General features: G+C 33.0%; 1 protein-coding gene across 1 annotated transcript; it reads right to left on the bottom strand.

Annotated features, from left to right (window-relative positions):
- Positions 1-20,179: 20,179 nt before the first annotated feature.
- LOC146531876 (uncharacterized) lies at positions 20,180-24,166 on the bottom strand. The gene is made up of 3 exons (XM_085197401.1): positions 24,054-24,166; positions 23,086-23,414; positions 20,180-20,853 (listed from the first exon to the last, which is right to left on the bottom strand). Coding segments are annotated over exons 1-3 (990 nt in total). The 5' UTR covers positions 24,056-24,166; the 3' UTR covers positions 20,180-20,194.
- Positions 24,167-25,456: the final 1,290 nt, after the last annotated feature.

The following is a 25,456-nucleotide window of genomic DNA, read 5'->3' as shown; positions in this document are numbered from 1 at the left end:
AAAGCGCGGCGTTGATATTCGCCGAATTCATGGGAAAATTATAAAACGGACTGAACAGAGATACCCCTCCCTCTGCCTTAGTTCCACGCCATATCAACGAGCGAGGTACATCATAAAACTAAAATAATAAACAATAGGGTGGTGCCTTGGAGAGTGCCTTTGTCCAGTAGTAGTAGTAGTAGTAACGATGATTGTGATGATGATAACATTATAAATAATCATGACGAATATGCGTAGAGTGTAGAAAATAACGAAGTGTCTTAAAATTAAGTGATGTCGGTCTACCACTTTCAAATGCGGAAATCATAAAATAAAAATCTAAAAAGATATGATAGTATTTCCTTTGCACACGCATCGTTCACGGTGCAAGTGAGAGAGGGTGTTAGCTTTCAATAGCGGCGGATGAAAGGCCGTCTGCCAACTGCGTTCAATAGAGCATTCCACGTTGAAACTGTTACTGGCAGAAAAAAATGCAAGTACTCTATGGGATAGGGTGAAACGGACTACTATGGAATATGTGATACTGTTTTTTTTTGTTGGTTCTCGGTGTAGGCTACCTATGGCAAAGTAGGCAGAGGGAACCTAGGAACCTAATGGTAAGACACTGCACATGTTCACATTTTCGTACCCCACTTTCTGCAGAATCCACAGCGCCACGCCAAAGCGTACATAACGCAAACTTTATTACCAAAACTATTAAATGAAGAAATATAAACATTTAATTTCTTTTAATGGAAATCGAAACCGCAACCTGTTGCGTTCACAACTCTCCGCTAACTCAACGTAACAAATGACAGGGCTCAATTACTTAAATTTTCTGTTTAAAATCTAACCCAAAATCATTTTATTTACACAAACACTGGTAAAGCACTTGTGACAAACTTTTATAATATTAAATTGACACTATAGCATTTCCAATAACGTATTGCGTATATTCCGGAAAATTTCAAAGTGTACAGATTGAACTACGGAAGTGGTTTATAGCTAATACAACCGTATTTACTGACGCGAATCGGAAATTGAGTTTCAACATCAACAGCAAGTACCTGTGCCTGTGGTAGAAACGATTATTCGTAAATGTTTTGTGAAAAAGCTGACTGTCAGCTACAGATATAAGAGATGTATGAAAAAATATGTCACTTGTATTTTCAATATAAATTTTATATAAGAAATTGTTTACGAAAATGTTACGTAAACAGTGTTTACCCTGTAAAAAATATTATATTCTTACATGAAAGTACGTTTCTAATTATATTTTTTGTAATTTATTTTAAATAATATTAACTATTTTATCTTAAATAATACATTTTATTATAATAATTGACTACACCATTTAAAATTAACCACACAAGACTCAAAAACAAAATCGGTCAAGTGCGATTTGGACTCGCCTACCGTGGGTTCTTATAAAAGTTGACTAACCTAAGTTTGCGAGTTTCTCATTTCTTCCCAAATTTTATAAAAATAGATCCACGGAAAGTATCGTATAAATCGTATCGTTTTTAAAACGCGAATAATTGAATAAAAATGATACCACATTGTATGTTTTGATTGGGTTGCTTTCTTTTCTGTACTTCGTGTGGCCGTAGTTTTGGGTATTCAATATTAATTTAATGCTTGAAACCTTTACGCAGTCATACAGACAGATGGAACAGAATTATCCTTTGGATGGAACATTATTTGTGTTGAGGTGAGGAACTCTAAAAACAAACATATTTTAAATACAGTATTTATAAATGAAACTTTTTAATTTCTAACTTTTTAAGTATTAAATTAAAGCAAAGTTCTCTGTATTTACTTATTATAAATGCATTGAAAATTGCTGGATTAAGTGAAACAGTTTTCCCTTGAGGCGCGAACAGAAGCTTTATTTACAGAGAGAAATTACAATTTGCAACTTAAACATTTAATCTAAACGATCTTCTATAGAACTTTACTAAAATTCAAAATTTTAGAAGCAAATTTATTTTAAAGTATGCAAGAATATTTTAAAAAGAACAACTACAGACGTAGCATCCACTGCGACCATTAAGTCAAGATTTACTAACATACTTTGCAAGAATTTCTCCGCCGTACGTGCATCTGGCGAAGAGTTATTATGTATTTCCACTGTGAAATACATCTAGGTTTGGGCACTTAGCCATCATATACAATTCTGGGATATTATTTTATACACAAGTTAAAATAAGGTTATCTAGCATAACAATAACAATTTTCTAATCTAATATTAGAAAACCCATAAAGGTTGAACGTTTACCTCGTGACCTCTTCGTGAATGTGCTATTGGAAAATATAGTAGTACACATGATACCTGTGGGTTCAATTCCAGCTTGAGAAAAATGTTTAAATGCAAATTAAAATGATTTTAGTACTTCGATTTTCTTACACAAAGTGAGCTGTTAATATTTCGCACATTGATCGAAATTCTCAATATTGATGCTGCCACTCACGACACGACAGGTCGTGGGTTCGATTCCCACTCGCGGAAATAAAATATTTAATATTTTTATTTTCTCGCTCTACTAACGAGACAAAGCGCAGTCTTGAGTTCCGCCACTCACCACGCAATACCCAGAACTCATCGGAAAGTGGGAAATAGAAGTGTCTCAAGAGTATCTTTACACTAGATTCCTAGTTTACTTCTGCCAACGCTGGTACGTGCGGGATACAACATAAAAAAAATATGTATTTCAATAATAACAATAATAATACTAATAAACAATAATAGGACAGTTTACCCTATCTAGACGTACTGCGTAGAAGGTTAATGGCGCGCGGAGTGGCCGCTAATTGGTGCTATTCGATGGAACCGTTTGAGGGTTAAATCAGACGCGACATGGCGAAGCACTGAGCCAGACGTAATTATTGAATCTAAAATAGCTGATCATTTGAATCAGTATGAAATTAAATATCAAGATACATTTAAATACATATGAGGCCATTCGTGGCATAGGGCCACAAAGTGTAACTGTAAACGAGACTGGTTGTGGGTTCGATTCCTACTCGAGAACATGAAATATTTAGTTACATTTATCTTTTCATTTTCCTCAGGAACAGCAGCTCAGAATTAAAAATCGGTTTTTAAGATAGTTTATAGGATAGTCCATTAATGATTGAGAAAGGGTTATATGCTTTAATACATAATGTTAATCACAGTTAGTTAATATACATTTCAGTTATTACCATCAAAGCCTAGGTCTCGCACGCGCACGTGGGCGAAGCCGCTGTCTAAGCCTAGTACATAATATAAAGAAATTAACAATTTGTATTCAAAGAAATTGTAAGCTGCATTGTTCTCCCAGGGAGCGGGAGTTTATAGCATCTTAATTACGGAAGCTGAAATATCGAACAAGTAGCAAAATGCTAATTACCCATTAGCCGGCAGGTGGCGCGCTTACAATTCTGAATTAACAAGCCGAGCTACAAAGTTCAGTTTGGAGCTTTACTTTTAAAGCAACGTGGATTAAAATATTAACAAATATAAGGTTTTTAGATAATAATATTTTAATATATTGAATATTATTAATATATTGATAATAATATTTTGGGTTCTATTCGCACTCAATTTAATATGTTCGTTTTTCTGCTCTGGTATTAGTTCCGCTACTCAACACACAATGCCTAAAGAATTCGACGAAAAATCGGGAACGAAGTGTTGTAACATAGGGCTTCCTCGGCCTAGGGCCTAGTTGTTAAGACACTTTGTTCTCCATTTTACATTAGGCATTACGTGTTCAGTAGCAAAAGAAGCAGAGCAGAGAAAATAGAAATAATAAATATTTCATTACCTCGAGTGGTAATAGAATCCACGACTGAGCTAGATTTTTTTTTAATACAGTATAAATAATAAATAAAAAATAAAACTATTCAAATAGATTTAGTTTAATTAAGTGTGAATAGAGTAGTAAGTTGAGTGCAATCGTATGATGCTTACAGCAAGAGAGCTATTATGAGACCACCATCACTTATACGCCCTACTTACTTATACTGGATATCTTAGTTTTGTTACAACATTAATTATCTTTTTATTCCATTCCCCACTTTCTATCGAGTTCTCGGGGCGTTGCGTGTTGAATGGCGGAACTCAACCCCGCGCTTTGGCCTAGTTACCAGAGACTGGAAATAAAAATATTGAATATTGCACTCACGGCCGTCGTGTTTACAATAGCAAGCTTGGGTACCTGCGCCACTAGGGACCGTTTGTTTAAAGATCTTATTTACTATTGACTAGTTTGAAATCGTAAAGTATTCTGCATAAAAAGTATATAAAAAATCCCCATGGTAATGTATAAATAAACGAAATACACAATCATTTTACACCAATCATACGTCCAATACAATATTTAAGACGAATATACAATAAAAAGATTTTAAATTTTAATTAATAACCTCAAGCAAGAATCAAACTAAAGACCATCACATAAACTGACTATCATCACTACCGCGTCTACACTCACTATGGACATACACTCAACCGCAACTAATACCCGCTGACACGGGCTCGAAGCTTAGGACGTCATCACCGGCCTCAAACGATTGTGTAAAATGGAGATTATTGTACTTTGTTCCTTAGAAACCTTAAAAGGTATATTAATAAATAATAATAAAGACTAATGAAAAAATCTACTCAAGTTCTTATTTATGTAGTCATTTTGAAAATTGTAAAATAAAAATTATTTATTAAAAATTTATTAAATCAGCTTCAAGCTATATCTCGCATATAGCAGGGTAAACCGAGGGAGTCTAGTGTTAAAACACTCCGTTCTTCAATTTTCGCTAAACTTTTTGAGGAATTACATGGTAAGTGGCGAATCTGAAACGCATATAGCAGAATAGGCATAGGTAATCTTCCCTTTGCAAACCTGCTATATCTGGGGACACAGCGCGAAGCTAAAGGAAAAGCGAAAAGGGAAGCGAACGCGAATTTTAATATTAAAAAAATATTTACGAGCATTAATTAAAAATTAATAAAAAAACTGCTATATGGTACTTTTTCATAACAACATCAAAATCATATTAGAGTCATAAAAAGTTAAGGTAAAAAGTACATACCGTTGAAATAGTACACGCGCTACGGGATGAGGTAGGCTTAATTAGATAAAGTTACAATTTTTTTTAATTAATCAACTTAATAATTGCTCGAGAGGGAATGCCGAGCTCATTTTTTATTTAAAAAAACAGCAAAACATGAAGAGATCTCTAAATTATATGGCTCATAATTTTAAAAATATTTAATAATATATATAAAAATGTGCTTTACATCAACGAACGCATAAATAGAATTCGTGGTGTCATTTAGATTGTTTCATATAAAAGTAAGGATTGTATGATGATGATGAGACAGATCGTTTTTAGAGTTCCTTTCGAATGAAAAATTGAACGAACGAATGGGAATTGAAATATTCAATAGTTCCATCTTCACGTGTAAGACGCGGCGCCTTCCGCCATTCAACAGGCAATGCCTCCAGAATTCAGTGGAAAGTGGGGGACGGAAGTGTCGTAACTGGAGATGGAGTATTTTGACACTCTGTTCCCAGATTCCCTCTGCCTGATCTGCATAGAGGAGTACAATGTGAAGCTAAAAAACTATCAAATTTTTGCACCAAACATTTCCTCAACTAAAACCAATTTATCCCATATATTATCAGAAAAATAAAATAAAAAATAAATTCAAAACTGCCATTAATAAAATTAAAAAAAACCCAGTATTTCCCTAAATATTTGGTTAATTCTGTAGCTATTGTGTCTCGTTGGTCGCAAACCAGTAAGTAAATAGGTATACTCAATTTACGACGGCTGGTGCTGGGCGCGAGCCAAATATCTGCTCTGTTTCGTTAGTCTTCAGCCTGAAATACGGACTATGTTTACAAATAAAAGATTTTTTTATCTTCACAATATATCCCGCATACGTAAAGTAAGGGAACTATTAGGTAAGTAAAGGGAACCTCTATTGCTAAAACTATTGCTAAAACTCTCTGTTCCTCATGTACCTTCCAATTTTAGAACATTGCGTATTGAATGGCAGAACTCAATGTCGTGCTTTGTCTATCAGAGCGGAGAAATAAAAAGTATAAGATATAAAAGATAGTCAAAAACAAGCCCAAAAAATATAATATCGTTAAAACTAATACTGAAGAACTACACAATTGAAATAATTTTATAATCGATGCACACATAGGCAAATTATAAAATTATTCAATTTTTGTAAATATTTGTAGTAAGGACCCATTCTTCAAGAAAATTAATCTTTGTGAGGGGCCCTATAAAATATAAGTGGATCCCGATTAAAGCACATCACTTGACTGTATTCACGACTGGTGCGGGTTCGATTCTCATCCGGGGGAATGAATTCTTTTAATTTTCCAAGAAAATAAAATGCGGCGATTCGATCCGCTAATCAACAAATAATTCCCCAAAACTAGGTTCCCTAACCTGCAATGTGTAGGATACAGCGAGAAGGTATACATAAAGTTATCATTCTATATAAACATATAGAAATATAATTTTCGTCGTATTTGTATGTAAATCGATCCTTTCATAATCTTGTTAGCACTTTCATCAATAGTTTTAACAATGTTCCGAACATAATTAACTTTGTTAAAGCTTAAATGTGTGTACCTACCTTTATTTTCTCTCTTTTCTAATTAAAAAGTCCATCAAATCCTATATAACAGTTTCCATTTTGCTTTTGAGCTTAACATTTTATTTTTTACAGTACATAGTTAGTACAAAATACTTATAGTATCGATTTTTAAACCTTTTCTCGCATATAGAAGGGCGCTTATTTGTGCGGAAAGCGGAGTGTTTAGTGTTTTGGGAATAAGTTATCTTTGCTTACTCTGCTATGCAATGAGTTCTTCCACTATGCATGCTCGAAATATTATGCGATACGTGGAGAACGGAGTGTCTTAATGTTAGGTTTGTACGCCAATCCTGCTATGTTCGATATACAGCGTAAAGCTAAAAATAATATAACAATTACTACGGAACAAAAGAACGGACATACATATGTACATATAGGTTTAGGGGCTAAAAACATAACCCTCATTTTAGGATCCGCATTCGGATAATAAATAGTTCTTTATTGAAATTTTCGATTACTTCGAAAATACAGAAAAATCTTAAGCAGAAAACGAATATTAATAAATAGTTGGTAGCACACGTTTCTCCAAAGAAATCCTTTGATATCACCTTATTCTGCGAAGGCTTTGAAACCAATATAATCCCTTTGGCTATATTAATAAGTGCTCTAGTTACCACTCGAAAGTTTTGGTACAGCCTCGTGAGAGCCTCCAAGTGAAGCCTCCTTCAGTCAGTCCCTTGGTTCAGAAATGTTTAAGTTTGACTTGAACAAGTACCAGTATGGCCGAAAAGTGTATGAAACTTTAATTGATACTCGAGTTGTTTGATTTAGTATGAAATATTATATTGTATTGGCTTTTTTTTTCAATATATTCAAATTTTCATTATAAATAGAATTGAAATTGATGAAAAAGTTTTATTGGAAGAAACATAAACGTCTCATCTAAATATATTTTGTACTCAAGGCTGACGCAGTGGTGTGGAGTCAGGGTCGTAACTCATTAGCTATTTCCACTTCCTCTCTCTGGAGACAAAATAAAGCTAAAGATTGAGTGGACCGGCACTCAACATCGAATATCTCATAATTTGGGCTAAATTGGAGAATAGTGTATTAACATTGGGTTTCCTCTACATACCAGGATCAAGTAAACCAAATGCAGTTTTTAGTTCTGCAGTTTAACTTGCAGTGTCGTGTCTTCAATCCAGGTGAAAAAATTGCTGTGAGTTAGTTGCAGAGAGAACTTAAACTCATATTTCTCTGTTCTCCACTATAATAATTGATACAAAAATTACATTATATATATATATATATATATACATATTTCTACCACAATCCTACTATACCAGCAACGCAAATATAAACCTCGTACCTCCCTAAGGTAAATCATTAAAAAATATCAAACCTTTGTTAATTCCGGATGCGGGCTGCAAACAGCGTAGAACAAACACAACTAACGTTTACTCCTGTCAATATTTACCTGGTGGGTCACCGGGTCACCTAGAACTTAGAATATAAAAGTTTTATTTCGCGTTTCATAGGAAGATTATTAAAAAAATCTCGTTAAGACACTCCGTTCTCCATTTTAAGATTATTTAATGTTTATATAATTCGAGGAGATTTCGGATGTAAATCGCTTCGGCCGTTATAATAATCGAAGAGAAATAACATTTTTGATGGAAATTATTATTGAGGCCAGTGTAAAAGCGACAGTTTGTGAGACGGTAGGTAGAGGGTTCTCTTTAAAACACTTCCGTTCCCCACTTTCCAACGATATCTGGAGGCATTGCGTGTATAGTGGCAGAACTCAACGCCGGGCTTTTTGCCTCGAAATCTGAGTGAAGAATGAAAATGTAAAATATTCGTAAGTCGTCGCTTATCCGTGCGCCAAGACAGCCTTTACTTTTGTATGACATTTACAAAGGAATGCTTTATATGACGTTAATTTTTACCTAGGACTTACATATATACCTACCTACCTACCTAACCTACTAACCTACCTACCTACGTAACCTACCTACCTAACCTACATTTGACGACAAAGGCAAAACCGCAGTTCAAAACTAGTAAAATCATAAAATATTTGAAGTGAAATTAAAAAAAAATCTTGTTATACTTTTCAAGCGTCGGTTAATTAGACTTGTAATTCCCTTTTACATTTTGAGGTTTGGAGTCCACAAAGGATTCTGTAATCAATAATTAATACGCCCGTCTTTATTACGAGATGAATACTTGATTAACACTTTTTAGTCTGTTTAGAAAGAATAGATTATTTTCATTACAAGCTCTGGTAAGACAAAACGCGGCGATAAACTCCGCCACTCAAAATACTATCTCGAATTTTAGCGAGAAAATGAATAGTGTCTTAAAATTAAGTGCTCTCTGATTACACTGTTATACAGAAACTAAATATATATATATATATATATATATATATATATATATATATATATATATATATATAGCCTTATTTATACCTTTTTTAGCTTTTCGATAGATGCATTAAGAAGATTGTACCACCACGACGGCCCCTACCTTATTATTATTATTCTATTTTTGATGATGCAGAGTATAACATGCATAGAAGGGTAGGCTGAGGGAACCTAGTGCTAAGACACCCTATTTCCCATTGCGCTGCGAAGCGAGTGTTGAGAGGTGGCGTTCAACCCCGTGCTTTGCTTCGTTACCAAAGCGAGAAAATCAAAATATTAAATAATAAATTCCTGTGGTCGGAATCGAACACACAACCATCGCGTTTGTAGTCATACATACCACTGGGCCACAAAGGACTTTACCTTATTACGAGATACTGACAAATATAAACAAATTTTACTTACAAACATACGAGAAGAATAATTAATATCGCAGAGAGAGAGAGAGAGCATCAAGAATTAATGGCACAAAATAATAATAACACGTAAATACGAGTTCCCAGAGGTTCATAGTGCACGCCTTATACTGGGTTAAGTGGGAAAATTTTCTCTCATTAGGGGAATATTCGGCGTTTCGCGTAATTAAACGCAAATTTTCAGGCCTTGTCGAGCAAACAGTGCTCTGCCGTGATTATGTTTGTGTATAATTTCTGATAAATAAACTTAATACTGTTGATAATTATTTGGTTAGCTGTTTAGGATGAGGTATCTGAGAAGTAAGGTTGTAGGTTTGATTCCCGTTTGGAACAATTAATATTAGGGTCATAATCAGAAAAAGTGACCATTTTGTGTCTTTTCTTGTCCCGCTACTTTGAATGCGTTTTAAAAATACAATTTTAAAGATAGCTTAAATATTTTGCCATTTAAGATAAATTTACTTATTAACTTAAAGATTTTTGTAATATTTTAAATGTATTATGGCTAATAATAGTATTTTTTGTTAGTTGCAAAAATCCTTTCAAAATGCTTCCATACAATTTTTCGTGTCCCATTCACCACATTACTTTTTAAAAATAGATTTGTTACGAATATTTATGGTTTTATTTGATTTCAGATGTGTTTATATTACTTTACATTATGCATAATATTAAATAGAACTACTTTTATTGATATATTATTTAGTAAATAGTATATATTAGTTAAGTAAATTTGTCCCAAAATATTGTCTTTTTGTTACTCAGGGCTAGTAACGTACAATTAAATTATGAACGCAATTATTTTGAATGATATTTAATATTATTTTTTATTGTGGCACCATAATTCTTAAAGTCAATGCTGTCGTAACTACAACCAGTAGTGTTCTCGCAGCAGTTGAGGGGTTCAAATGTTTTAGAGGGAATGCGTGAAATTACATCTCAGGGTTATAAACGGCTTTTATTTTGGTAAGTATTCTATAATTTCGTTTTCTTGTTTATGTTATTTGCGTCTTTTTACAAAATCTCAAAAAAGAACTTCAGTGCTTGCACATGCAACACGTGGCTTATGAGCAAATATTTAAAAAGGTTAGAATTTCTCAGATTTTATTCTCAATTTTGTTATATTTCGTTACGTAACGGAACTGAGAAAATATGAAGCCTAGTTCATAATTACGTTACCATAGGAAGATTATGTATATAAAAAAAAATGCTGGCATATGAAAAAAATAATTAGTGACTTTTGATAACGTGAAGTAACCAAAAATAATGATTTTTAAGTTTTTTGTCTGTTTGCTTGTTTGTTTAATGTGTTTGTGCACGCTTATCTCAGAACGGCTTAACCGATTTAGTTAAAAACATTTTTTTATTCTTCCTGAAATTAGTTGTGATTTGTAATTTTTCTCTGGAGATAGTGCATTAATAAATATGTAGCTCAAGCGGGTGAGGCTTTTATTTAAAAACAAATAGGTTCTGTACTAGACAATATACATGAAATATTATTAAATACCTATTAATAACTATTTTTTATTTTCAGTAAGCGTCATGGCTCCTATGTCAAATGCTGATAGACAAAAAAGATATAGAGAACGTCTTAAACAGACCAATCCTATTAATGAAGATATGCGAAATAAACACTTACAAAGAATTCAACTTAATTCCCGTGATAACGACTCAAATTTTGATATATTTTAAAGTGGGTTTAATTTTATCATTAACTTTGTGATTTCTAACTAGAAATATAAGTTTATTACGTTACGAACTAGCGTTATTATATAGTTAATATTGTCACTTTGTTATGTTTTCTTACATTTATAATCTATTAATTCAACGATTGAATCTTTAAAATTTTAATTTGTGTCTCATTAAATAAAAAAAACCAATAGTTTTATTCATATAATATTCTTATTTTGTTGTGTATAATGCCTTATAACATCAGTTTCGTAACAAACATTATCAGTATTGTTACTTATCAGTTACGTTACGAATTCGAAAATGTCCACTTTTCTGATTATGACCCATTAACATTTGGTGAATTCTTCATTTTTCTGTCTCGAAAATTGTGCACAAAGTGGGGAACAAAATAACTTAACACTAGATGCTTTCTGTTTAGAAACTTTGGTTTTAACTACTCAACATCCAGCATTAAGTTATATGAGAAAAATATTTATATATTATTTTTAATTCACTATTAAATAAAAAACTAGTATTATTTTTACAATTTTAAATGTTATGTATTTATTGAAATATTTATTACATTGAAGCCTTCGTAGACCAGGGACAGAAAGGTGTGACTGTAACGCGACAGTTGTGGATTTGATTCCCAGTCGCGGTAATGAATTATTGTTTACTAGCGGACGCGCGCAGCTTCGCTTGCGTAATTACTTCTAAGAAACCACGAAACATGTGTTCAATGAAATATTTTTAAGAGTCTAAATTTCAAATTTTATAAAAATCGGTGGCGATTTAAAGATTTTTCCATACAAACTTTCAACCCCTTATTTGCACCCTTAGGGGGTAAATTCTAGAAAACCATGAAACATATGTTCAATTAAATATTTTTAAGAGTCTAAATATCAAATTTTATAAAAATTGGCGACGATTTCAAAAAAACCTATACAAACTTTCAACCCCTTATTTCCACCCTTAGGGGGTGAATTCTAGAAAACGATGAAATAGGTGTTCAATTAAATACTTTTAAAAATCTAAATTTCAAATTTTATAAAAATCGGTGCCGATTTAAAAATTTTTCCATACAAACTTTGAACCCCTATTTCACCCCTTTAGGGTTAAAATTTTTCAAAATCCCTTCTTAGTGGATGTCCAGATTATGAAAGTAAACTTTTGTCCAAATTTAACGTTTCTACCATCAGCGGTTACGGCTGTGCGTGCGTCTTACCTCAGTCAGTGAGGACAAGTCCTTTTATATATATAGATTAATATCTTCATCTGTAGGGTCTGGTACTAAAGAAAAAATAGTGCGGCGTTGACTTCCGCGGCGTTCGAAAATTCGGTGAAAAATGGAGAACGCAGTGTCTTAACATTAGATTCCGTCTGCCTACCACCCTGCTATATACAAAAAAAATATTGATTTAAAAAATATAACCTATTAAAATCCAAATTGAACCTGTAATTAACGGCTATTTTTACTTTAAACTTGTAAATCAATAAGACAATACCTCTACGATAAGAATTAGAATAGAACAGAAAATAGATTTCTACATAAGATATGATAGAACTCTCGAGGGCAAATGCCTAACGATGACTTCACATTACAAGTACGTAACGACTAACGAGACGCGGAACAATGGTTAGAAATACGGTTAAAAATCTAGATTCATGGTTGCTATGGTAGGTTAAGTAGGCTTGTCGATTGGAGTCATTTGATCCAATTCTAAGTAGAATACAACTTGTTTACTTTTATTTTACCTCGGTTCAAGAGGATGTTGGGCCGCGTTCTGTTTTACTTAGAAATGTCTGTTTTAATTTTTTTTTGCTGTAAATGTAGGAAAGGAATATCGTAATAAATTACTAAAATTGATTGTAGGTTAGCTTAAATACTTTGTTTTTTTTTAATTGAATTGTTTCTGACATTATGTTAATTTTTCAGTTAGTTCTTGACTATACAGGGTAAAATATTTCAAACCCAGAATAAAAAAAATAATCCAGGTACCTCAACAGTTTGGACGTAGGATTTTTTTTTCATTTTACGATTTTTATCCATACCTGTATTTCGTGTGACGCACACATAAGTGTACGACGTTGCCGCTTTGACAGGTAAGTGTGTGCGTGCCTATGTTATACTTTACAAATGGGGTTTTATTTTAAAACGATAATTTTATTATTTATTTTGTTTCAAAAAATAACTTTTTAATTTTTGGGAATTATTTTTTTTCTGAATTATATTAGGCTTTTATAAAGTAGTTAAAACTGTGGTTTCATTTTAAATGAAATGTGGTGGTGCTGACAATTCCACCCTGTATAGTAAGGGCAGTATTCCAGTCGCCGTTCCGTTCAGTGGATTCAATGAGTACACGAGGAAATTAATTACTTAATTATTTATTTTATTTTCATTTTTTCGCTCTGGTGTTGCCCTTATACAGCAGGATAGGCAGAGGGACCCTAATAAACATTCCGTTGCCAAATTTCCGCCAAATTCCGGAGACATTGCGTATTGAGTGGCGGAACTCAACGCCACGCTTTGCCTTGTCACCAGAGCGACGAAATGAAAATATTAAATATTAATTTCCTCTAATGGGAATCAAACCTATAACCGGTCGCACAATTGATTATAATAAAATTTTCAATCTTTAAACAACCTATAAGTGAATTTAAAGTTGTTACCAAGTACAGGAGTAATGTAGGGCAAGGGGTGAGAAATGAAAATTTTTGCAAAAAGTAAATTCAAATTCCATGCTTACGAGCCCATACGTGGCTGTATGGAAAAGTTTACAAAGTTCCACAGTACGCCACTTTCACATATCGCTGAATGTGCTTCAGAAATATTTTAGTGAATTTTCCATTCATATTATTCAAATGCATTCATTATTCAATATCATATTCAACGTAACGTCCGTCGAATATGTTCGTTCGTTTATTATAATTGTAATATTACGAATGAACTGTAAAATCGTAGAGACTTGTTTTTATCAACGGTTTCGCCTGCGGAACCATGTCAACCGACCAACTAGGAAAAAATGGTTCTAAGGGCTGGAGATATGGTTACAGGTACGGTGGGCTACGATGTAACTATGAACAACAACTTATTAGAGCGTGTAAACATAAGAAACAAACAAAACAAAAGCGTGTAAACGTGATAGGTTGTCGGTTCGATTCCCACTCGGGGGAATGAAATATTTAATATTTTCATTTCCTCGCTCTGGTACCCGTCGTCTCGCAGGAGAAAGCTGTCAACCCTGTACCTCGACTAGCCCAATAAGTTAAAATTGTAAAAAACATACAGATTTTGTGTTTGACTATGAATTTAAATAGTATAGGGCCGCTATTTATAGATAGAGTTAATTTTGTTCCCCTAGACTCTAACTGTCTAACTGTCTGTCTGTATGTAATTGTCATTTTTCTGGACGATAGTTATACTTTTTATGAGTTATTTTTGTATATTTTTACTACTATTTTTATTAGACTTTTTGAATTCCAAAAAAAGACAAACGAGTCGAGGGACCAAACTATAATGGAAAATAGGGAACGGAGTACTTTGACACTACTCTCCCTCTGTCCCCTAGGCTTAAATGAAATAGAAGAAAATTAATAGATAAAATAAACAATTCCATTCTTAAAAGATAGAAGATTCCGAGATACGATCGTGATCATGTAGCTAAGATGTAAAAGCAAAGCTGAAATGACAGGATCTGGTAATAGGCTTAGCGGATGAGACCGCCGTTGACTATCGGCAAATATATCTAAAGAATTACGTATTTTATTCCCCTTTGTATTTTACGAGTATGTGTGAAAGTTATAAGTAGATTATTCCCTTTGTTTTTTTAATATTTTAGTAGTTATTTAAATAAAGTTTTTGTTATCAAGAGTTACGATAAAAAATAAATTTGTCGTTTTGTTTATGAAGATACTATACCCCGCACACAAGGGGTAGGCAGAGGGAACCTAGTGTTAGCATAGTCAGTTCCCCACTTTCGGCCGAATTCTAGGAGCATTGTGTGTTGAGTGGCGGAATTTAACTCCGCGTTTTGATTTGTTACCAGAGCAAGAAAATGAAAATAGTTAAAGTTAATTTAATTTAAGCTTAATTTTATTGTACATATTAATCCTTTATTGTGAAATCCACTTTGTAAAAAAAATGAATAAATAAATATATCATAAAAAAATACAACATTATTGCTTTATTGAGACCGTCGTGAAGAGCGGAGTTCAGCTCTGCCTCTCAACAGCAATACGCGGGTAATTCAGTCTCTTATGACTAGGTTGCCCCCGCCTACCCTGCGATAGGTACCTAAGTGGATTTCCATTAATAATTTTAATTAAATTACATAATCCAAAACAACAAAAATAGATTTAAATTTAAAAATGTTATTAAAATAGTGTGTTTCGAAATAACTTACTTGACCTATTTGAATAAAACCGAATGCTGAACAACCCTTCACCTCCCATTAGTTTAATTCGCTGAAATAAAAATGATTATTTAAAATTAGGCTGACCGAGATTTCAGAAATTTTAACGCTATAATTGTATAATGAGGAAATTATATTATATACTAGTGACCCGCTCGCGACTTTCCCTTCATGAACTACAAAATTTCTTATCTGAATTAATTTTGCGATCTAAAAACATTATTATTTTAAAAATAAATTTCTATACACATGATACTATTAGAAGCGCATTGGCACAAGCGTGGGACTGTAAGCGCGACGGGTTGTAGGTTCTATTCCTTTAAGAAATGAAATATTAAATATTTTCATTTTTTCACTCTAGTCTCTAGAATTCGGCGGAAAGTCTAAAGCGGAGTGTTTTAGCAGTAGGCTGTCCCTGTGCTTACCCTGCTACATGCGTGATAGAGCGTGAAAGTGAAAAAATTGAAAAACTAAGGCAACACGTAAAAAAATTCTCAAGCCCTCCCGTTTTTGCAACATATTTAATTGTTACTTTGCTCCCATTAATCGTAGAGCGAGTTTAAAAAACTTGACTATCGCTAACACAAAAAATAGTTCAATGAAAATAACTTTGCAGCTTTATAATATAGATTCCTTTGAATGCAATATGAATACGCATTCACACATCCTGGATATGTTATACATTTAATTTATCACATTCCTGTTTATTTAGAATTTAGGTATTTAAAATTTCTAACATTTTTAGGTTCCGTACCTCAAAAGAAAGACCAAACCTTTATTGTCCATCTGCCCATTTGTCAAGACTATTTCTCTCTAGATCGCCTAGAGGTATGAAAATGATATTATCTAATATCAAATATCAAAATCTAGGGCGTATATCTATCCTTGGCGTAAAGAAAAAAACAGTTTCTTAGTCAACGCAATCAAAAGTCAAGTAAGTCATGAAGTAAGAACTTGCAGCACAACATAGTTAATTTCATACAAAATGAATATACATGCCAGCAATCTTAAGTTTGTCAATATATTACAGTTCAGTTTTGATAAAATTAGTACGGAACCCTCAGTGGGAGAGCCCGACTCAGATATGACCAGTTTTTTTATTTTATTTTAATCGCAAACCGAGAACGGGCCGTGGCTGATATGAAAATTTATATTTCAACACTAAACAAAGAGGTAACGACTTGGAAGTAATAACTTGTAATCAATCTTTTTTTTGTTTAAATCTGCTCGTATTTTATTCGTAAGTTAAAAAATGCTTAAATTATTATTTAAACTTTTACGAAAGCCCGTTACTGATGAGGCCATGCGTGGTGCAGCTTCGATTCCTATACGAGGAAATTAAATATTTAACATTTTTTATTTCCTCGCTCTGGTAACGAGGCAACGCCCGGCGTTGAGTTCTGCTATTGACCACCCAATGTCTGCAGAATTTGGCGAAGAAGTGTGAAACGAAAGCGTCTTAATGAGAACGGATTAACACTTGAAAAATACTTAAATAATTATTTAAGTTTTTATGTTAGCCATATAAAACTATCATATAACAAATCCGTAGCATTTATTAAGCGCCCACTCCACTACTTGTGAAGTTCCCCGGCGAAGTGCTAGTCGAAGTTGATTGCAGTGCAGAGTAAGTGACCACACACTCTTGCATCCTCGAGGAGAGCTCACGAAGTCCTTTGACTCGGCCGCAAAAACCGTCACCGACTAGAAGTCTCCCGAGAGCGGCGGCAGCACGAAGCCAACCAAAGTGTGTGCCCATGTGTGACCACAGCCCTGGCCTCGCCCAACCTCCGTCTACTTCACAAGTAGTGAGCGCTTTAGATTGGACGCGCTGCTTTCGAAAATCAAATACAAAAATATTTTTTTTTCTTTTAACCTCACGTTAAAAGGTAAATAGTCATTTGATACAAGTGTTTAAGACAGTTTCTCTTCAAAAATAAAACGACGATACAAAATGAGGTCAACTCATAAGATTCTCTGTCTACTGTACCGTAAAAGTTAATCTAAAATAAGCTAATTAATTTCCATTTTAGTAAAAGCGAAACGCCAAAAGATGACACCGTGACTATGCGGAACCAAACGTGCCAGTCATTTTGTAAATTATCAAGAATGACGACATTATCAACCCTGGCCACAGTGAGCCGTATTAAAATACGTTTTTTTTTATTTTGTAATATTTACTGTCTATTTTTTGTACTAGTGTATGTTAGTATATAGAATGGATTTGATTATCTCCAAAAATAAAAAAAAATAACATCAGTTAAACTAGACTAGCCATACATTTCAGGTTCGTGTTGAGTGGAGCAAAGATATAAACCAGAAAATAAAAAAAGCATTTTTCGCTTTCATCACACCTTCTTACAAACATGTCTATCGAACAATGCCAAAAAACAAATTCTTTAAAAACAATGGTTTGTCCCATTATTATTTTTTAAGTAAATGTAAAAGAAAAAAACTTATAAAAAACTAAAAACTTTTATGGTGTAACTGTAGCGCGTCGGCTATGAGTCAAATTCGGCAGAAAGTGGCGAACGCAGTGTCTCAACACTAGGTTCCCTTTGCCTACCCTGATGTGTGCGGGATGCAGCGTGAAGCTGATTTGATTAAATTTTTAAAACTAATTATTGTATTCAAATAGAACAGGGTAGCTTGTATTAATTCGCTAAAACAAAATTATTTTCCCATCAACATAGGCTATTTAGCGCTAACAAAGGCCGATCATCGGGCGAATGTACACAAAAGCGGGTTATAAATCCGTACAAAACAAAACCTCTAAATTAACAATGGAACTTTAACGAACGTATTTCAGTATATAAACATGGAATTAATTATCCCATGGATTCCCTATGAATTGCAAATACTAATATGGAGTAGAGTCGGATTGTATACATAGTGTGTGTTTGTATTAAATATGTCTGTCTAATCTAGTCACATTAAATTAGATAAGGTTATGGGTTCATAGATTTTTCCTAAAAGATGTGATCAGGAATCATTGGCTGATTTCGGCTCCCCCTCTACGTTTCATTATAACATCTAACAGTTCCTCTACACTTATACCCAACCCCGCTAAGTACTATTAGGCCGTATAGAATTTGGGTGGTAGTTACTTTGGCAGTAAATAAGTAAGGTGCGAAAACCGAAGACCTAACTTATGTTAAGAAAACTCATATCCGTCTGTCTGTTTGTCAAGAGCATTTATCTTAGGAAAGCTTGGAGATATCGAGTTAAAATTCAAACCTTATACCGATTGTATGGCCTAATGATTTCCTGATGTGAAAAGAAACATATTTTTATATTTACTTAGAAAAAAGATATGGCTAAACAGCCATATCTATATTGCAAAAAACGCGTATTTCGACACTACAAAGGGAATTAAAATTCAAGGAGTACTTCTAGTTTTTCATACTTTCTTGGAAATAATAATAGAAATTATGTTAACCATTGCAAGACACCTCTTAACGCTAATAAATTATAAGCACCTACGAATATGAAATGGCAAAGCGCGGCGTTGAGTTTTGCCACTCAACACGCATTGCCTCCAGAATTCGGCACAAAGTGGGGAACGGAGTGTCTTAACACTAGGTTTCCTCTGCTTACACTGCTGTTTGCGGAATACAGCGTGAAGCTGATTTAATTTACCAATCCAAAAAAAGCGTGAAGCCGGTTTTAGCTAATATATTTTATTAGGAGAAATATATATTATTTTGTAAGTTAAAACATATTCAATATTGATACGAATTTTGGGCCACATGGTACAAGTAGGTGCCTTCTAGTATATAAGCTCAAGTTTGCAGCTGCTTCAGATCTGCTTGCTACAGAACTTTCTTAAATTATATACATCTTGGTGCATACATTTGTATGAATTGTTGAAACTCTGAATCGATTATTTTCAGTTTTGCATGTCTAAAACTACCCTAAAATAAGTATATCATAGATAATTAGTAAGATATCTTACCCATTCTTATGAAATTTAAATATATTTTTAAGTACTAAAACCATTGTGGTGCAGCGACTCAGCGTGTGACAGCTAACGCAACGGTTGTTGATTTGATGTTACCATGATGATGATGACGGTATGATGGTTATTTTAATTTTTTCGCTCTGGTAATAAGACAGCGCGGCGTTAAATTCCGCCACTCAATAAGCAATATCAAAAAAAATTGGCAGAAAATTGGAAACGGCATTACACTTTTGGTGGGTGATCCGCCATGGGGGCTACAGGTAGAATAGTGCTGAGTAGAGTAGTGCCGGCTAAAGTTTTCGTACAAGTGAGCGAGGTGATCAACCATTGACAGTAATTATCACGTGGATCAAGAGAAGAGTAGACAAAGCTCTGCTCCGGCGATGGAGAGAGGATGTGCTTAGGGTTTCTTTTGTTTTTAATTGATTAATATTTTTTTAAGATAACCCATTTGAAGTACACCTACGCCTACGTTATTTTCAGCTTTACGTTCTCCGATTAGCAGGAACAAGCATAACTGAGTCTCACTTTATTCTTCGCTTTCCTTCCAAATTCAAGACAGTAATATTGAATGACCGAACTCTATGTAGCGTTTTTATCAAATGAAGAAAATAAAAATGATTCATTCCTCCAAGTTCGAACCTACATCCACCGCATGTGCGGCCAGACTCTGTAAGGGATAGTAAGGTATTCAATAAAATAATAAACAAATAAAAAATAGTTTATTCCATCTCCAAGCTACAATCATTAGACCTGAACATTTGGCTTTGTGTATTACTAATATGACTTCTTCTAAAAATATATTTTACGGATAAAGATACAAAATTCATTAAAATTATAACAATAAGACATGCAATGATAATATAGAATACCTTCATGTCGACTACATCTCTTACACCTTTGTCTGCTATATTTAAATTTTGTGATACAACACTCTGCTTATCATGTAAAACGTCAATTGTTCTGTTTAATACTTTATTTTGTTCCTCTAGATATTTATTGGTCAGAAATGTATAGTCACTACTTGATTTTAAAATTGATGTCATTGATTTTAGACTATCCGTTATATTAGTAGTTCGATTATTAGAGTCCTTTAAAATTTGTTCCTGCGCATCAATCAAAGTTTTAAGAAACGTATCCATCGGAATGTTCGATGTTTTCACAAATTCTGTTAAAATTATGGCATATTTAATTATTTCCATTTTAATTTCGCTTATATTTTCAAACATTATTTTCGACATATTAAAGTAATCACGCAGTTCGTTTATGACTGTTACAAGATCAGTGACGTTCTTGGTCGTATTTTTGTTTATTTCATTCGAGTAATGATTTTGACATGTAATTCCCTGAACGTTCTCTGCATTATATTCAAAATGTTCTGCTGTAATTTTAAGAAAACCATCAGAAGTAGGAATTGCAAAAGTATTGTTTTCACTTTTTATATTTATTAAAGCATTACAAGGCAGCAAATTTCCACCTATGCTAAGAAGCTGAAGGCTAGAAGTTACAAAAAAATTAGAATCTAAATGAGTGATAATATTATTATCAAGATACAAGTAAGACAATCGGGGAGTGCTATGCAAAAGTTTTACATCAAAAATGTGTATTGCATTATTACTTAAATTAAGAGTATTAAGATTGTCGAGCCCGTCAAGTACTCCAAATTGTAACGACAGTAAGTTATTGTTTTGTAAATTCAATGTATTAATCATTTTAGTAGATAAAAATGTTCCGGGTTGGATAAATGAAACTCTATTAAAACTCACATCAAGCCGGTTGAGTAAGGGCATTTCACCTAAAGAACCTTTGTCCAATATAGTTATATTATTGAAGCTTAAGTCTAATTGCAAAGTGTTTTGAATATTGGAAACAAAAACTCTATTTATGTCACTTATATTACAATCGACCATGTGTAATATTTTAATTGAAGTATTCAAAGTCTCTGCGAATATTATATCTCCTTTTACATTACTAAATGAAACTTCTGACAACATTAAATTGTCCAGGATATGCCCGGTTAATTTTAAATCATAATTATTGTTCAGATATAAAAATTTCAATTGCGATAAACTTTCAAATGCGTTTGAATTTACACTAATAATATTATTAGAATACAAATATAATTTTTTCAATGCCAATAGATTATGAAAGGTGCTGTTAGTGACGTATTTTATCTTATTGTTATTTAAATATAATTCAGTAAGACGTGAAAGATGTGATGTGTTAACATGAAATTGTTCTAACATGTTGAATGAAAAATCAATTCCTTTTATGCCACCGGAACCTTTAAACGAATCATATTCAATTGTTTCTATATTGCTGTGAGAAGAGTTTAGTTTTATGAAGTTAACATCAGATAGCGATTCATTTTTATACCGTACTATGTCAGAATGGGCCATATCAAGCTCAATAAGGCTTCTCAGTCCATTAAATGTATTTGCTTCTAAAGAATTAAGTAAATTATCTCGAATGATTAAACGTTCCAATTTATTGAGTTCAGCAAATGTATTGCTTTCTATAACTATAATTTTATTTCCTGATAAATCTAAATTTATTAAAGAAGACAACTCTTTGAACATGGCGTTTGTAATTTGTTTCAATTTATTATTTTTCAAACTGTAATCTGTCAAACTTTTAAGTTGTGATGTATCAAATTGAATATTATTTAAGCTATTATACGATAAATCTAATTTTAAAAGTAATTCCAAAGATTGAAATGATGTTTTTGCAATAGTATCAATATTATTTGTGCTTAAATTCAAATAGAGTAAACTACTACCAAGAGAGCTAAATGCGTTCTCGCCTAAAGTGGTTAGCTTACCGCCACTTAAGTCTAAGCTAGCAACGTAAATTCCTTGAAACGTATCTTTTTCAATGACTCCATTAAGATCATTATTATATATTTCAAAATGCGAAATATTTTTATATACAAATGAACCACGTTCGATATCTACTATATTATTATTTGCTAATAATAATTTCGACAATTGTTCATTATTTTCAAACAATTTCTTATGAATAGATGTAATTAGATTGTAACTTAAATCTAATTCTTTTAAATTTATGAGTGTCACAAATGCACTATCTTCAATTTTTTTTATATAATTAGTAGAGAGATTTAAATGTTCTATACTAACCAATTTTCTTAATTCTTGGTCTGCTAGTGTTGTTAAACAATTATGATCTAAAGCAAACTCTTTTAAATTTACAAATCTAGCTAATGTTTGTCCAATTTCTGTTAGTTTGTTGTTTGAAAGATAGAACTTTTCCAAATATGTCATTCCTTCAAACGTAAGTATGTCAAATTTTAGAATCATATTATGAGATAAGTCCAAATATCTAAGACGACTAAACGCTACGAAACAATTGTCCGGAAGGTGTTCTAACGCGTTGTAGCTTAAATCTATCTTATTTACCAAAGTAATACTCATTTCAATTTCAACTTGTGGTACTTCAATAAGCGATATAGAATTATGTGAACAATTTAATGTCTCAAGTAGAGAAATACGAGACAGTTCTTTTAAATTAATAGTTTCCATATTATTATTTACAATATTAAGTTCCTTTAAATTTCTTAAATTATAAATTTGAATGGGCAACGAAACAAGATTACCTCTATTTACACTTAATTTAACAATATTACTTGTCTTATCTTCAATACCAAGTAAAGGATCTTCTGAAACGTTTATGTCTACATCGTTAACTTTTAAATTAAGCTGATAATTAGTACTGTATGTGTCATAATGTCGATAATAGTAATCATTTGATCTCGATTGTTTTAAACATGGCCACTTGCTGTTTATCGAGTGTAAATCTTCAGCAGTATTCGTACATGTGACGTCTGCACGGCACACATCCGTTTTAGGTAAATTTGATATTATACAACTTCCTTTTGTACTTAAAATGGTCCCGTAAAATAAAATACACGTAAGGATGATTTTCCTAAAAAAAAATTAAATAAAATTACTTCTATATTTTTTTAAGTCAAACATTACATGTATAAGAACATTTTAATGCATCTGGGCGCACTTTAATATGATATTAGATAGAGCCTAATCTCGTTATACAGGGTGAAATTGTCAGCACCATTTTAAATGAACTCACAGTTTTAACTACTCTATAAAAGCCTAATATAATTCAGAAAAAAAATCCAAAAATGAAAAAGTCATTTTTTCAAACAAAATAAATAATAAAATTATCGTTTTAAAATAAAACGCCATTTGTAAAGTATAATATAGGCACGCACACACTTACCTGTCAAAGCGGCAACGTCGCATACGTATGTGTGCGTGACACGAAATACAGGTATGGATAAAAATCGTGAAATGAAAAAAAAATCCTACGTCTAAACTGTTGAGGTACCTTGATTATTTTTTTTAATTTTTCTTATCAGACAAGATTCTACTGTGGCACGAATATCGTACACCAAAATTCTTATTTATAAGGTAAGTAATTACCAAAATAAAAAAAAAAACTGAAAAATAAATATTGGAGTATTCAATCACTATTTCTGCATATATTTTTCATTACATTACAAATGTTATAATTTTTTATTAAATTAAAAAAAAAAGAAACACTTACATTTTCACTATAAATATTTTTTTACAAATAATTTTAAAAGCTAATTCAATTCGTCGTTCTAAAATGTCCACTTCGATATAGGGACGAACAGTGACTATAGAACCATCATTGTTTCTACAATATACACATACATAATATCTGGACACGATAACATATTTTAAAATATAAGTATGAGTCAACTGTTATATGATATCAGTTAGAACTAAAAACGTACTAAGACCGTCGTGGCACAGCGGCACAAGGTTGTAGCTATAACGCTACGGTTGCGGGTTCGATTCCTCGAAGGAAATAATTATTATTTATTAATATTTTCAGATAAATCCCACCGTTGAATTCCACCATTCAAAACGCAATGCTTCGAAAAATTGGCGGTAAGTAGGAAAAGGAATATCAGGAGGTAACTTTAGGTTCCCTCTGCCGATCCTGCTGTGTGTGTAATACTAAAGCACACTCATCCACTGTTGCGATCAGTGCTATGAGCATTGTTTGTATAAAAACATTGGAGTCATAACGTCCATGTAGATACATTCATAGCTTAGGTTGAGGTTGATAGCGGAAGCTCATAAATGAGTACCCCGACTCGCACTTGGCCGATTTAAAGTGACTGTGCCCACAAACATTTTCAGAGCCGAGTCGGCCTAATACTAAAAGAAAAATAAATTAGCCAAGACTTCGTTGTGAGAGAAATTTGATTCTAGTAGAGTAGGCAGAGGGAATTTAGTGTTACAACACTCCGCTCCCCAGTTTTCGCCGAATTCTAGTGGTCGCCACGCTTGCCTCGACACCAGAGCGGAGAAATGAAACACTTCATATGTGAAACGTTTATATATATTCATATTTTGATTTCTTCGCTCTGGTGTCATTTTCTCGAGTGAGATTCGAACCCCCAACACTTCGCGTTTTTGTGAATGAAAGACACAGTTGTGCCCCTGGGCCACGACTGGCCTCATTATTAATTACTGAGTAAATATTAATTGTGGATATCGATTTATTTAGATTTCACGCTTCTGCGTAAAGGAAAATATGTATACCTATATATATCTCCGCTATATACTCATTTAATAATATTTTAATATTATCTTGAAAGGTTTTTTATTATATTGAAACGTTTTACCTTGCAAAAACAACAATAGACCGTCATGGGGCAGTGGTCAACCTCCTAACTGTAAACGTGACGGTTGTAGGTTCAATTCGACTCTCATAACAAAACAAAGCTGAGCGTTATGTTCCACCACTCAACACGTAATTTCTCTAACGCCGTGTGTGCAGTGGGGAACGAAGTGTCAGCAATAGGTTCCCTCTACCCACCTTGTTAATTGCGGGGAGTGTAAAGTTTATCTTACGGAACTACAAAAAATCATTCCGCGTTCGGATTAATATCCAATGATACAGTCAAGTAATAT

Source organism: Heliconius melpomene, chromosome 14, assembly GCF_056956725.1.
Source record: "Heliconius melpomene rosina isolate 202511_hmr_F chromosome 14, ASM5695672v1, whole genome shotgun sequence".
In the NCBI taxonomy this organism is placed as follows: domain Eukaryota; kingdom Metazoa; phylum Arthropoda; class Insecta; order Lepidoptera; family Nymphalidae; genus Heliconius; species Heliconius melpomene.
This window is presented reverse-complemented; position numbering and strand designations above follow the sequence as displayed.